Source organism: Mya arenaria, chromosome 10 (assembly GCF_026914265.1).
Source record: "Mya arenaria isolate MELC-2E11 chromosome 10, ASM2691426v1".
Lineage (NCBI taxonomy): Eukaryota > Metazoa > Mollusca > Bivalvia > Myida > Myidae > Mya > Mya arenaria.
Genome location: NC_069131.1, coordinates 18126073 through 18143409, shown reverse-complemented (window position 1 = coordinate 18143409; position 17337 = coordinate 18126073). Strand labels below are relative to the sequence as shown.

Below are 17337 nucleotides of genomic sequence, written 5' to 3'. Positions count from 1 at the left end.
CAGTATAACGTAGCTCTCTAGTGATGTTTATGAACGTGTTCATTATAACGTAGCGCTCTAGTGATGTTTATGAACGTGTTCCGTATAACGTAGCGCTCTAGTGATGTTTATGAACGTGTTCAGTATAACGTAGCGCTCTAGTGATGTTTATGAACGTGTTCAGTATAACGTAGCGCTCTAGTGATGTTTATGAACGTGTTCAGTATAACGTAGCGCTCTAGTGATGTTTATGAACGTGTTCAGTATAACGTAGCGCTCTAGTGATGTTTATGAACGTGTTCAGTATAACGTAGCGCTCTAATATGTCGATGTAGATGGTTTGTATGGGCATACCGTTCCAGGAGTGCTTATGAAAAAGTGTTAAAGGAGACAAAACGCTCGTATAATTGTTATGAACGTAATGTCTAATAAGATATAACGCTATAGTAGACATACAGCTTAAGCAATGGGTATGAACGTAATAGCCAATGAGACAAACCGCTCTTGTTCATGACATTTCGCTCTTGTAATGTTCATAAGCGTTATAGTGTCGAGTGTGACATTTCCAGTGAGACATATCGTCCATGTAGTATAAATGAACGTAGTGTCCTGTGAGACATACCGCTCTGGTAGTGTGTATGAACATAGCGTCAAGTTAGAATCACCACTCTATTAATGTTTTTGAACAATATTTCCAGTAAGACATGCCGCTCTAGCAATTTTTATGAACGTAATTACCAGTAACACATTGCGCTCTAGTTCTTTGATCAATTTTATTTAACAAATACTTATATGAGTCGCTACATCAGATATAACAGATTTCTAGTTACTCTCTTTCGAGGGGTAAATGTTATGAATATTGTACAAGGGCAGTAATGTCAGGTGCATCCATGCTTCCTGGTTCATTGTTTTGAGTGGAAAACGTCCTCAATTCGTTGAGTATTACCACTGTTTTCTATTTATTTATTTTTAAAATATCTTAAGCAAACAGTGCACGTTCTTACTAGGCTTACCGACACACTCAAAGAACCTAGGTTCATCCCAAATCTGGAAAATCTCCGACACATAATATTTACCCGAATAACATTACTGCCCTTGTGTATACTTTCATAAATTTTACACACTTAAAATGAATTTTCTTTAAATCATTTTCTTCCAAAACGAAGAGACTGAGAGAGAAAGAGAGACATTATGATGCAAAATAAATGATAATCATAATCATACATAAGAAATGGGACAAACAGCCGTGTTACATAACTACAAAAAGTCATAGGGAAAAAGATTTCTCTATAATGCTTGTACAATAAATCCAGTTTTCTACAAAAACAGTAATGCACCAGTCAAGTGTAACAACGCCCACCCTCACCCACCCCTACCCCAGTGAACCGGTAAAGTCCACAAATGTTATCTATGTTTGACAGACTTAATGCAAACCCTTGTCCTGAATGTGGTGATTTGATTAGATACGGATTCCCATTTTTTGCATGTATTCTTAAATTTATGTGAGCAAAATCTGCTTAAAACTTGCTTAGCCTCTGTCATTGTTTAATTGAACACTATAAGGATTACCAAAATGCCATCGAATAGAAGGCTCGTATATGCAGTGAATGGTTTTAAAGAATATTAAAAATAATAAATTACTTAATAAACTTATATATAGTGATGTTTTAGTCGCCAAAACGCCTGAAAGTTAAAATATTTTTCTTATGGAAACAAGGTTTGAGTTAAGGTTTGGCGCCAAAGAACTCTATGTTCTGTCAAAATTTGGCTGTTGGTGTAGTTTTGTGAATCGATCTACGTAGCAGGTATGAATCCTTAATTGCCATTAATGTACACACAAATTCAAACACCAAGTATATGTAACTTTCGTTACCAGCACTAGCAAAAATCTATAGTTTATGCATTCGTCAGAATCGATCTACAAAAAAACAACATAAACAATACAATTCTGAATAAGTCCTCAATTGTCATTGGCATACACAAGTAAAAAAACAACAACTTATGTTGAATAATTTATGATAATAAAATAAACCAATCCTTTAAAATAAATAACAATGTAAAACACGTTGATACACAATAAGCGCGTGTCTTTAACCATTCTAAGTGAGCAAATCTTGTTCATCATTATTGTAATTAAAGTGCTGGCCCAGCAGCCGCCCGAGTTTGTTATTGTGGCTTTTGTGAAATTCCCGCAATAGTTTTCTCGTTTCGGGAAACATGTCTCTAATCTTGATATCACATTTTTTCCGAGTGTTCTTTTTGGCTGCATTTGAGATTTCCTGCAGATCTTCAATAGGAAGACGAGCTGAAAATATAACAACAATATACTCGTATTATGTCACCCTTTAACAATATACTCGCAAAATGTCACCCTTTAACAATATCCTCGCAATATGTCACCCTTTAACAATATACTCGCAATATGTCACCCTTTAACAATATACTCGCAATATGTCATCCTTTAACAATATACTCGCAATATGTCATCCTTTAACAATATACTCGCAATATGTCACCCTTTAACAATATACTCGCAATATGTCATCTTTTAACAATATACTCGCAATATGTCACCCTTTAACAACATACTCGCAATATGTCACCCTTTAACAATATACTCGCAATATGTCACCCTTTAACAATATACTCGCAATATGTCACCCTTTAACAATATACTCGCAAGATGTCATCCTTTAACAATATACTCGCAATATGTCATCCTTTAACAATATACTCGCAAGATGTCACCCTTTAACAATATACTCGCAATATGTCACCCTTTAACAAAATACTCGCAAGATGTCATCCTTTAACAATATACTCGCAATATGTCATCCTTTAACAATATACTCGCAATATGTCACCCTTTAACAATATACTCGCATAAAAAAAGCTTTAACAAAATACTCGCAATATGTCACCCTTTAACAATAAACTCGCAATATGTCATCCTTTAACAATATACTTGCAATATGTCATCCTTTAACAATATACTCGCAAGATGCCATCCTTTAACAATATACTCGCAATATGTCATCCTTTAACAAAATACTCGTATTATGTCACCCTTTAACAAAATACTCGCAAGATGTCATCCTTTAACAATATACTCGCAATATGTCATCCTTTAACAATATACTCGCAATATGTCACCCTTTAACAATATACTCGCAAAAAAAAACTTTAACAAAATACTCGCAATATGTCACCCTTTAACAATATACTCGCAATATGTCATCCTTTAACAATATACTTGCAATATGTCATCCTTTAACAATATACTCGCAAGATGCCATCCTTTAACAATATACTCGCAATATGTCATCCTTTAACAAAATACTCGTATTATGTCACCCTTTAACAATATACTCGCAATTTGTTACCCTTTAACAATATACTCGTCTTATGTCACCCTTTAACAATATACTCGCAATATGTCACCCTTTAACAATATACTCGCAATATGTCATCTTTTAACAATATACTCGCAATATGTCACCCTTTAACAATATACTCGCAATATGTCACCCTTTAACAATATACTCGCAATATGTCACCCTTTAACAATATACTCGCAATATGTCATCCTTTAACAATATACTCGCAATATGTCATCCTTTAACAATATACTCGCAATATGTCATCCTTTAACAAAATACTCGTATTTTGTCACCCTTTAACAATATACTCGCAATATGTCACCCTTTAACAATATACTCGCAATATGTCACCCTTTAACAATATACTCGCAAAAAAAAAACTTTAACAAAATACTCGCAATATGTCACCCTTTAACAATATACTCGCAATATGTCATCCTTTAACAATATACTTGCAATATATCATCCTTTAACAATATACTCGCAAGATGCCATCCTTTAACAATATACTCGTAATATGACATCCTTTAACAATATACCCGCAATATGTCACCCTTTAACAATATACTCGCAATATGTCACCCTTTAACAATATACTCGCAATATGTCACCCTTTAACAATATACTCGCAAGATGTCATCCTTTAACAATATACTCGCAATATGTCATCCTTTAACAATATACTCGCAAGATGCCATCCTTTAACAATATACTCGCAATATGTCATCCTTTAACAAAATACTCGTATTATGTCACCCTTTAACAATATACTCGCAATTTGTCACCCTTTAACAATATACTCGTCTTATGTCACCCTTTAACAATATACTCGCAATATGTCACCCTTTAACAATATACTCGCAATATGTCATCTTTTAACAATATACTCGCAATATGTCACCCTTTAACAATATACTCGCAATATGTCACCCTTTAACAATATACTCGCAATATGTCACCCTTTAACAATATACTCGCAATATGTCATCCTTTAACAATATACTCGCAATATGTCATCCTTTAACAATATACTCGCAATATGTCATCCTTTAACAAAATACTCGTATTATGTCACCCTTTAACAATATACTCGCAATATGTCACCCTTTAACAATATACTCGCAATATGTCACCCTTTAACAATATACTCGCAAAAAAAAAACTTTAACAAAATACTCGCAATATGTCACCCTTTAACAATATACTCGCAATATGTCATCCTTTAACAATATACTTGCAATATATCATCCTTTAACAATATACTCGCAAGATGCCATCCTTTAACAATATACTCGTAATATGACATCCTTTAACAATATACCCGCAATATGTCATCCTTTAACAATATACTCGCAAGATGTCACCCTTTAACAATATACTTGCATGGTGCCATCCTTTAACAATTAACTCGCAATATGTCATACTTTAACAATTTACTTCCTTTATGTGATCCTTAATCAACAATATACTCGCAATATGACACAATTAAAGAACAATATACTCGCATAATGTCATCCTTAAACAACGATATAGGCACGATATAATATTATTAAAGAACAATAAACTCGCATTATGCAATCCTTAAACAAAAATATACGCGCGATATGACATTATTTAACAACAATATACTCGCATTTTAACATTGTTTAATAACAATATACTCGCATTGTGTCGTCTTTTAGCAACAATATACTGCATCTTTTAAGAACAATACATCCACACATCGTCATCCTTAAAGAACAATACATCCACACATCGTCATCCTTAAAGAACAATACATCCACACATCGTCATCCTTAAAGAACAATACACCCACCTACCGTCATCCTTAAAGAACAATACATTCACACATCGTCATCCTTAAACAACAATAAACCACACATCGTCATCTTTAAACAACAATACATCCACACATCGTCATCCTTAAATAACAATACACCCACACACCGTCATCCTTAAAGAACAATACACCCACAGATCGTCATCCTTAAAGAACAATACACCCACACACCGTCATCCTTAAAGAACAATACATACCGTCATCCTTAAAGAACAATACACCATCACATCGTCATCCTTAAAGAACAATACACCCACACACCGTCATCCTTAAAGAACAATACACCCACACATCGTCATCCTTATAGAACAATACACACCGTCATCCTTAAAGAACAATACACCCACACATCGTCATCCTTAAAGAACAATACACCCACACACCGTCATCCTTAAAGAACAATACACCCACACATCGTCATCCTTTAAAAACAATACATCACACACCGTCATCCTTAAAGAACAATACACCCACACACCGTCATCCTTAAAGAACAATACACCCACACACTGTCATCCTTAAAGAACAATACACCCACACACCGTCATCCTTAAAGAACAATACACCCACACACCGTCATCCTTAAAGAACAATACACCCACACACTGTCATCCTTAAAGAACAATACACCCACCTACCGTCATCCTTAAAGAACAATACACCCACACACCGTCATCCTTAAAGAACAATACACCCACACACCGTCATCCTTTAAGAACAATACACCCACACACCGTCATCCTTAAAGAACAATACACCCACACATCGTCATCCTTAAAGAACAATACACCCACACAACGTCATCCTTGAAGAAAAATACATCCACACACCGTCATCCTAAAAGAAAAATACACCCACACACCGTCATCCTTAAAAACAATACACCCACATACCGTCATCCTTAAAGAACAATACACCCACACATTGACATTCTGAAATAAAAATAAACACATACATTGCCATCCTTAAACAGCAATACACTCACATAATGTCATCCTTGAAGAACAATACACTCACCCAATATCATCCTTGAAGAACAATACATTCACACAATGCCATCCATAAAGAACAATACACCCACATATTTCCTTCCTTAATGAACAATACACTCACGCGATGTCATCCTTAAAGAACAATACACCCACATATGTCTTTCCTTTAAGAACAATACACTCACACGATGTCATCCTTTAAGAACAATACACTCACACGATGTCATCCTTAAAGAACTAAATACCCACATATATCCTTCCTTTAAGAACAATACACTCACACAATGTCATCCTTTAAGAACAATACACTCACACGATGTCATCCTTAAAGAACAACACACCCACATACTTCCTTCCTTTAAGAACAAAACACTCACATACAGCCATCCTTTAAGAACAATACACTCACACGATGTCATCCTTAAAGAACAATACACCCACATATTTCTTTCCTTTAAGAACAATACACTCACACGATGTCATCCTTTAAGAACAATACACTCACACGATGTCATCCTTAAAGAACAAAACACTCACATATTTCGTTCCTTTAAGAACAATACACTCAAACAATGTCATCCTTTAAGAACAATACACTCACACGATGTCATCCTTAAAGAACAATACACCCACATATTTCCTTCCTTTAAGAACAAAACACTCACGCGATGGCATCCTTAAATAACAATACACCAACACAATATCATTCTTTAAGAACACTACACCGACACCACAATTTCACCCTACAGTTTAAAATGTTACGTGTAACCTGTTTGATTTTGTCTCATTGGCCCAGCGGTTAATGTGTTTATTCAAGCTGTAATAACAAGTATATTTCAACATTTCCGAAAGTGTTTTATAGTTGATAACCAATAATGCAATTTAAGTTCACAAAACAATCAAATAATTCAAACCCTTACCAACGTACCAACGTTTAAAAAGTCGAATATTTTACTTAAATGCTCCGATGTATGCTTGGAGTAGTCTTCCATTTTTATAACAAGGATCTGTTGTTTTGGAAAAACACGGAAATACTCTTTTAAATGCAGATGGTAGACACCGATACGCAACCGGACCTGAAAGAAAAAACACACAATAGGAATGATCGGGAGAAAATACAATTGGCCGATTCCTCAGAACTTTGTCAATGTCAGATTCGCTGTTAACAGCATCGTGGGTAGTTTTAAAAGTTGAACTATTTTATGGTGGGCTCATATATATATGCATTAAACAAGTACAGCTGAAACAGGTGTCAAAATATTTTCAGAAAACCCCCCAGATCACAAGTGTATCCATTAGACTTCAAGTGCAGTATTAATTTGAAACTTAACAATGATGCCGATCACAACTGTGTAAACTTGAACACAAATTCTAAACAATCAGCAAATCTTTGTTTAATAACCAATACCGTTGGTGTTGGAGTTTTATGATAATGCTTTTTTATCTAGATAACTAAACGCTAATAACAGCTCCCTTCATGGCATCTGCTCAGTTTACGGGCGCCCGTAAATAGATACATAATTTAGTGGTCAACATTATATTTTGTTCATTGAGAATGCATTTCGATTACCATGGTATCATTCCATTCATACTACATGCTAATGGGTGCACTGCCAATCAAGATAAACAGTAATAGTTTAGGTTCTCTTAGTATGTTTTTACCATAAGAAATGGTTAATGCAAAGTGGTAATTTTGGTAAATGCATACTGATTTCTTTAAATAATGGTTAAAGATTGTTAGTATGTTCTTGCAAACTTATTTGATGTTAGTATATGCTAACAAACAAATTAAGGATATTTGTTGATTTCAGCCTAAGGTCGTATTTTATTTCACGAGTGTCATAGAAAAACATATGTTCATGAGTGGCGAAAAATACGATCGTAAACTGCAATAAACAATTATTTTGTTTCTTTTATGCTTACTTTCGGAGTTGTATTAGTATTTAATTTTATTTTCCTTAATACCCTCTTCTTGAATAGATAGTTCTATTCCGTCGCTACCCGTGGGACTCAAAATTAAAGCTGATGACGTAGCTGTCAATTTCTATTTCCGGTTCGTTGAGAAAAAATTATCCGATGCCTTTTTCATACTATATTATTCACTCGTTTTTTTTAGTGCAAACATAATATAAACATTAATCTAAGAAGTCTTTTAAGTTCATCTATGTTCCAAAATATAACGAAAGCACTTCACAATTAAACAGGGCATGAATACGAGACCAAATAATACGCTGCCTTTTATTAAATACAAATTTGAAGATCGTGTTAGCACAAACAATTGCGAATAATCATTGGATATAACACATTTTTCTTAGTATTAGAGTTTGTATCATGAAATATGGGTGTTGAGTCAACCGTCAATATCGAAGAACATTCTGTTAGGGCATCATTTTATGTTGACCACTAGAAGGTATTCATATACAGTACTGTTAAGACCAAACGTTACACCCTTGTGCACTAGGAGTGCAGTCATAGTGAACAAGATGTGCACTTTGGATAAACTAATGGATAATATAAATCATATTATTGTGCTATTATATATTACATTTAACATTACTCTTATTCTTCCTTTAAATCATTGTAATATTGATTTTAATATGATTTAAAAAGTAAACAAAATGAAATGCTAAGATGTTCTGTTGGTTTCTTTTATAAAACCTCCAGTTCTGCACAGCTAACACTGGCAGATCTGAGATTTGATAGACAGCAGGAGGCAGTAATGATAAAGATCAATACACATAATTGTGTACTATAGGGAGGGGGTGCGGGCACTTAAAGAAGGCTTAAATTACGCCTTCAATGGACAGTATTTTAAATAATGAAGCCGCAACATCAAATATACTATACCTCTGAAATATATGTGTTTCTATATATTATTATGTAGATTCAAATTAGAAATGCAATTATCAAATCTTGGTACAATGTACAAAATATATTATAATTAATAATGCTGTATTTGATTGCTGTCTGACTGTCATCTTAAATCCGATCGCATTTACAACACAAAAATAAACATAAAATTGAAGTATCAGAAAAAATGGAAGAAACTCATGGTTTATATATCCCTTGAATGAATCAACAATGTCACAGTTTGAGCTTGAAGAACAATAAGGCGTAAAAATAGAGATAGATAGATTCTTTTATTCCTCATGAATTCCTTTCATCCTTATGTCTAATAAGTTTTGAAGATGAAACCCTTTAACTTAGAACAAGAATTATATCAGTATACCTATCAATTAATATCAAAATAATTCAATGCATATTTTTAAGAAAAAAAACATTTAGATATCTTAATGTTTGACAAATGAATTATTTTTATTAAACAACATCAGTTATTTAATTTTATAAAAAAATATTAATAATATATTATTAAGATGAAAGGACCAAATCAATTATAATTATTCTCTATATATTAATTAACATTAAAATATCTGTTGAAACTTCACACATCATTCGAAGTTTCACTGTAAAGATAGCATTTATTATAGACAGAAGAAGCCTTATCTGGTCAGCCCCTTGTTTACATTTAGTCTTAGCTTTGTCTTACCCTAGTGCACTACGAAGTGCAGTCATGGTGAACTGAGAATGCACAAGAAGTGTACATACTGTCAAGTTTGGTCTCAACAGTACTGTATGCGATTAAAGGTTTTTGGGGACTTATTAAAGGAATTGCGGGCTTGATGGACTCCATGCGAACTTTGACCAGCCCAATTACGTTCATATCCCTTTTGTTGACATCAACTCTGCAATGCATTCCTTATATTTACAACAATAGTTCATTGTTTCATTCAAGATTTGTTGAAAAAATACTTCATTTCATTTAAGAAAACCTTTCACTAATCCTTTCTTACCCATTCAGTAATTAGAACGAGCCGACATAATCAAAAACATTTTTTTTCAAATGACATCACAATAACGCGAGAAAAGATTAACCACTTGAATTCACTTTTAAATGTAACAATGAAACACTTATGGCACAATACATTTAAAATATAATAAATTAACACTTTCTAAAATGTTGATTTATATTTAACGGGACCTGCTGACACAATACAAACAATAACAAGATCAATAGTTTTCATGTATATCGTTATGCGAAGAATTGCGATCCGAACATATGCGAAGATGTTGCGTTCATCGATTGAAAAGCGCAGTTGCCGAAAGGCAGTTCATTTAAGGAAAGGAAGTTGAGGTGTAAATATTTCGTGTTAATGATGTTACCTTAGATTTAGTAACGGTAACATCAGGCTTGTATAGGCAATGCCGTAAAGTATTCCGTTCAAGACAAGATCTGGTCGTGTTTAAGACAAACTTCACTCCTTCATGAAATCTATCTGGTCCTTTGTCCTTGCCTGATGTGAAATATAAATAATCGGAATACAATCTGAAAAATAGAACAACAGTGTGATATATATGTGTTCACTTCAAACGGAAGCAACACAACTACTGACCTCGTTCGTATACTTTGACACAAAATAAGTTACAGTCGAACCCAGTTGGCTCGAATTCACAGCGACCGGCGAAAATATCTCGAAGTCTATCGGAGCTCGAGCCAAGCGGGAATCAGTAAAAAGAAGTCGGACCTGTGCTAACGAGAAGATCGAGCCAAGCGAAATCGAGCCATCGGGGTTCGGCTGTATATGTATTATAATATGATTACATTCAGTTCCATTAACCTTCTGCCGCCAATAGTATAAAACTGCGGGCTGTGGTAGATTCTTTAGAACGCTTTAAAAAAAAGAGATTACTGTCGATCATACAACACACTAATATTTTCTTTGGAAGAATGATATTCAGTATTTAATACGGAAATATCTAACATACCTGTCAATAGGATTCCTCACAATCGCAATAATTTTTGCATCTGGATTAAAATGGTGAATATAATCGGCATTTGTATATAAAGGTTCAGTAAGGTTCTTGTATTCTGGCAGAAAGGTCCAATAATCGTTGACCCACATAGTTGAGGGACTGCCGTCGCCTGAAGAAACACTGACATGTAAACTATGCTGTCGAACCCCGCTGGTTCGAGCTCGCTTGGCAATATTACCTCTTTCAACTTTTTTATACCGAAGGGAAATATTCCCGCTTGACTCGAACTCTTTGGTCCCTGTTCGAGCCAACGGGGTTCGACAGTAAAACGCTTTGCGTAGCAGCAAGTTAACATTCATTTATGTTAGCAATTACTTCAGCAATAACCTCATTACTGAGACCATTTCCTGGCTAGACACGAGTACTGATCCACCTCTAATGAGGAGGCAAAGAGAACGTGGTGCCCTTGTCGTTTACACTAATGACCAATTGTGTAGCTTCTGCTATTCATTTTCTTAGCATCCTTACCAACAATAACTGGATGAAAACCGTCGGGGTCTTTCTTGGCGTAAATATCGCTTGTTGCAGCTATGAAGTATTTCTCATAAGAAGCCCAATTAGGATTTGAAGCTGAAAAGAATGGTTCAAATACTATGTTACTGTAGAAGAGTACGCTCGGTTACTGACCATACAAGCAAAAATTCAATCACTCAACGATCAATCACTCAATCAATCGATCAACCAGTCAGTCAATCTACACTTCGATCATTCGATGAATCAACCAATCAATCAATCACTTAATCACTTTATTAATCAATCACTTATTCACTCATTTTCTCAATCACTCAATCTCTCAATTAATTAATCAATTAATCAATCAATCAATCGGTAAACCAGTCATTCATTCAATCATTCAATTACTCAATCAATCAATCAATCAGTCATTCATCACTCAATCAATCGATCAACCAGTCAGGCAATCAATTAATCGATATATCATTCAATCAATCAAACAAACAACCAGTCAATCAATCAATCAGTCAATTTATCAGTCAATCCATCAGTCAATCAATAAGTAAATCAATCAGTCAGTCAGTCTATCAATCAGTCAGTCAATCAATCAATCAATTAATCAATCAATCAACCAATCAACCGATCAATCAATAAATAAAACATGCAGTCATGTTGTCTCAACATAAAATAATTGACGTGTCCAGTATTTTTGCTCGATATACATAGGGGATATTATGATAGGACGCTTTTCTTGTGACCTGTTTCATTTCGAGTTCGGTGTGTAAATACGCATGCATGTTCACTCACCAAACTCGACGTGATGCAGGTCACCAGAAAATTGTTTTATCGTAATATTCAATTTATTATATACATGCCTATTTAATTATTCCTAATTAATTTTTGTTAAATGCGCGTATGAATTCGAATGTGTTAGTGTAATTTGTGTAATGAAGTCAAGAGAGGCTACCACAGCGAAACGAAGTCAAAAGTTACAGAATTCACTTTCTTGAGCAAAAAAATCAAAATATTTTATATTTTAGCAAAATTAACAAATTGCTGAAACGAAAACATATATTAAATGTCACAGCACAAAAACAAACATCAGAAAGCGGTACTTATTTTATGAGTATAAACTAATCGTCATTTCCTGTAGACGTAACGCGGACATTTTTAAAAAAAGAAAATATATACGTGGGATTATTTTTACGATAAAAAAATGCAGAATTGAGGGAAGTTCGTGAGTCAATCGCTATTTCTATCGATGACGCGAATTCGTCTTCTCCTTTATATTGGCGAGCTGCTCACATTTATGATAATAAACATGGATAATTATTAATGCAATAATATATGAACTTCGAAATGACAAACAACTAGTTCACTGAAGTAGCTATCTAGATAGACTGGAAGTGTTCTTTGTTTCATGCTTATCTTTATGGTCCTTTGAAGAACATGAGAACCATGTTCCTGAATATTTACATGCTTCTGGAGCGTGAGTAAAGTTAGATAGTTTAATATATTAAAAAGTTGGCAGGTTTTACCAAAATTTTGGTCATGTTATTTTTTGCAACGCGAAAATAGTTCCGAGATTACACACGGTACTCGCATGATACGGAATCAGAAAACGACAGTATCATGATACGTTTTTTTCAATACGACGTGCTGTATTTTCACTGTATGATAGGGAAAGGGAATATAATAGGCATATGATAAATAAAAATATAAACATAACATGTCAAAGATTAAATCGTCAAATATAGATTCAAGATTCAAGGTTCAAAATATTCTTTAAGAAACTTAAACATATACATGCTTCTCGTTACATGATATAATGAGTTAAACAACATACAGAAACGTAAATAGTTTTAGAATAAAACGTGAAAAAGAAGAAAATCATATATCATTAAGGTTATATCACAACAAGATGGTTCAGTAATTACATAACATAGTATTTTTAAATCATGAAAAGTAAAGTAAGAAATAGTAAGGAGAGGGTGGACTTTATAGTAAAGTGAACCTGTATAATATATACAATATTTACGAAAAATACAAAATGACCACACAATTATCAATTGTAAATTGTAAATAGAATGTTAAACAATTTGATTGACAATATTCTTACGATGAATAAATATATATTTACACAATCTTAGCTGACCTTTCTTATTATTTGACTGTAACAAATCAACAAATCTTATCATACTAGGCCTTGCATAGTATTTTGATTCAAATATTTCAGACGCAAATTAATATCAGGCATCTTTTTTCATTCTGTAGACTAAATATAAGTCTAAATATTAAACTATAAGTCAACTAGTTCAGCCCTTCGTACGTTAAAGGATAACACTAATGAATAAAACCTTATAAATATTGAGCGATAAGTCAAATGTATAGCATTTTGGACATTTAACGCGAATTATGGCAACACCCTGTCATGGTATTGATTGAGTCGAAGCTATTTAAGCAATTTAACGTTTAAACATTTAGCAAATGCATAGCCTTAAACGATTAAATTATCCAATACAAAGACATTAATTTTGTTAATTTAAAGACCACTCTGTCTCTGTGGTAAATGCCAAATTACTTACAGAATCTCCTTTTCGCTAGCCATTGTGGTTCTTTTATAACATTCTCTGAGATTTCCCTGTGTTTGATCAGCCTGCTAAACAAGTCCGTAGTGCCGGACTTTGGGGCACCAATAAGATAAAAGTATGGTATACACCGTAAAGGCAAGAGCCGGTCATTCTCAACAGCGTAACATGGGTTTCTATATTCTTCGAGAAATGTAAACGGCTCCTGAAACGTTCAAATGGTACGTGTCACTATGTGTAATTCGAATGCTCTTGTGTTTCGAACATGTAACATTTTTCTCCTAACAACCGTATAACAGAATGGTCAAAGTGTAGTCCAACGGTCCAAGAAGCAATACGGTTACCAATTATTTCTTATTTGTCGTACAATGATAAACTATTTATGGCATTAATGAAGTACAAAACAGTACAAAAATAACAGGGTGTTGTGAAGTTGTTTTGAGATTGAATTCATCTGCAGAGGATTTGTCACGAGTCGTCCTATAACAAACAGTTTGTTGATCGAGTTTCTGAAATTTGTTAGTAGGCGAGCTTATTTACATGTAAAATGAACGAGTTGATAAATGTGTACTGAATAATGATTGCGTCATATTATGTGTATCACGTGCTTTTTACGAGTAAAATATACCGAAAAAGAAGTACCTGTTCCACTTGCGCTGCTGATAATCATTGGTTATTATCGCGCTACACGCGTTGCAGTTATGTTTGCATGACCATGATTGTGACCGTTTGACCTACTTATTTGTTTTTGAAGCTACTGCAATGAAATCTTGACCAATATATCGTTGTTGTTCTTGGATTACCTTAACTAAGGCCTACTTTCTTATTTTTGAGTACAACAATGAACTTTCTACCATGTGTATCATTTTGAAAACATCTTTAAATGTTGTGCTTCCGTGATCTTGATTGTGTCCTTTTGGCGTATGTGTTATGCTACTGGAATGAAAATTGGACCATGATAAGGTTCTGCAAACAAATATTAAAATTGACATTGCCGGGTGATGTTTTTTACAATTTGTATTATTTTCAAAGCTACAGCTATAAGATTTGCATGTTTTGAAAATAAAATCAAGCTAAGATATTTGGTTTGAAGCATTGTCTTATTGTCCTCAAATAAGAGTGTTAAAATTATGCCCTAAGTTCAAGATTTGGTCCCGATGATCACCTGTGTTGAAAAGAGAAAAAAAACAAGTTGTATACTTGCAGCAGACCGAAAAATGGCACCGTCCATCAGCACTGTCAGTGCTTTGAATATTGAAATCTGGTACTCTCCAGTATGATCTCTCGGGCGGGGCTATTTTTCATCCCAGTGACATAACTTGAAAGTTACTGCTTAAAGGCCTCTACAGCAGGCTGCATACCAAAAGGTATCAAAGGCCTAAGCATTCAGGTTTCAGAGAATTATGACAGAAAACATTATTACCCTGGGGCGTGGCCAACTTTGACCAAGAGACATAATTTGTTTTACCTTGCTAAAATGCATCCGCATAAGGCTGCAATGCCAAATATCAAACTTCGATGCCATGCAATATAACAAAGACGAGTTTCATAAATCCACCTTATAAGAATATAGAAAACTTGTGACTTAATCGGAGGCGCTAGTTTTAATCAGAGACATAATTTGAACACTTTTCTTAATGACAACATCATGAGGCTACATACCAGATGTCAAGGGTCTTGGCCTTGTGGTTGCAGAAAAGAATATTTAACTGTATATATAAAACTAGTTTCCCCTGGAGCGGGTCCACTTTTGACTGCAGGGAGATCATTTTAACAATCTTGGTAAAGGACCAAACACTGACTACCAATATGGGTCTGGGCCAAAGGATTTCAGAGAATATGTTTATTTTGTTTAACATTTTAACGCTGCACAATTGTGTAAATTAATCTTTATCACAAAAAAAATAATAAAAAATATATGTACGAATTTCCTGATAATTAACAAAAACGCAAATTAAGTGTTTACAGAAACGTTGAGTGCTTAATTTAATGACCAAAAAAGAAATAAAGCAAGGTTATATTCCATATGTGCAATATAAACATATTCGAAATATTTGTTTTTAACCGTATAACTGGGATATAATGTGATAACTAGTCATATCGGATAATAACAGATCACACTTACAAAACACACTTACAGAAAACACCATTTCTCAATAAACGTGTAAAGCCGTACCTTACAAATACAAGAGAGCTCAGTTTTTGGCAGTATGTCCGACATAGTGACGAATAATTAGGTTCTTACCATTTTCATAAGGTCAACATGTTTAATATTTCTTGGGAACAGTTTTATAGGCGCTGGCTGTTTTCGATTGTTTCTTCTCGTTTTAGGATATTTTGAGCCATTCTTATTGGCGATGTTTCTGTTCTCATTCAATGTGACATTAAATGCTTTGTTGTACTCATTAGATACTGCTTTAACGCCTGAGTTCAAACTAATTTTCTGCCATTTGTCTGTTTTATGGTCGATTTTATCTGCTAATAGTTTATTTGGTGGAATCAAATTCTTTGTACTTGTCTCATAATGTATCTCTGAATCTTGCCCATTGTCTTCCGATCCCTTTATAGATTTTGATGAAACGCCTCTGTTTCGCACAATCTCTTCGCTCCGAAAGTTTGGGTTCACTTGATTTTTGTTTTCTTTCATCTGTATAAGGAAATCACTCTTCAGAACGCCAACATGATACTTGTAAAATGTAAAATACACCAGCAACAGAGGAACAGCCGAAAAGAGCACCATAACAATATGGCGTCTACCTCTTCGTTGGTTGAAACAGCATCTTGGATAAACCTGCAGCAAAAACAAAAACAAGATCACGAGCTAAGAGAAATTAAAGACCATTTAATACATAAAAATCATTTTAAATTACATGGGACCAAATCGTAGTACCATGATATTTTGTTATAAGGTAAAATTTAAACTGCTGAGATGAACATCAGCATGCATGATAATCAACATATTCTTGAGTGCATAAGTAAGAAACAGCAAGGCATTGTCTCGTATACTCAAGTGTCGTGTGTTACCACGTCAAAGACTTTGCAAGTTATAGCGACTTCGTATACATTCTACATGTAGGTTCATATCATACCGGGTAGAAACTCTTAATGCCTCGAATACCAGGAACCAGTACTGAGGGCCGTCTAAATAAAGATTTTGGTCGATCATAGTCGTAAATTGAAATGATCTTAGTCTCAAATTTCTATTAATGTGCAATATATCAGATTTTATTGAA

The 17337-nt window shown here is 34.1% G+C and overlaps 1 protein-coding gene across 1 annotated transcript; it reads right to left on the bottom strand.

The window, feature by feature from the left end:
- Positions 1–2003: 2003 nt before the first annotated feature.
- LOC128204214 (carbohydrate sulfotransferase 15-like) lies at positions 2004–16395 on the bottom strand. The gene is made up of 7 exons (XM_052905604.1): positions 16350–16395; positions 14102–14309; positions 11532–11633; positions 11016–11172; positions 10413–10575; positions 7120–7267; positions 2004–2284 (listed from the first exon to the last, which is right to left on the bottom strand). Exons 1-7 carry the CDS (start codon positions 16356–16358, stop codon positions 2079–2081), a joined length of 993 nt encoding a protein of 330 aa, XP_052761564.1. The 5' UTR covers positions 16359–16395; the 3' UTR covers positions 2004–2078.
- Positions 16396–17337: the final 942 nt, after the last annotated feature.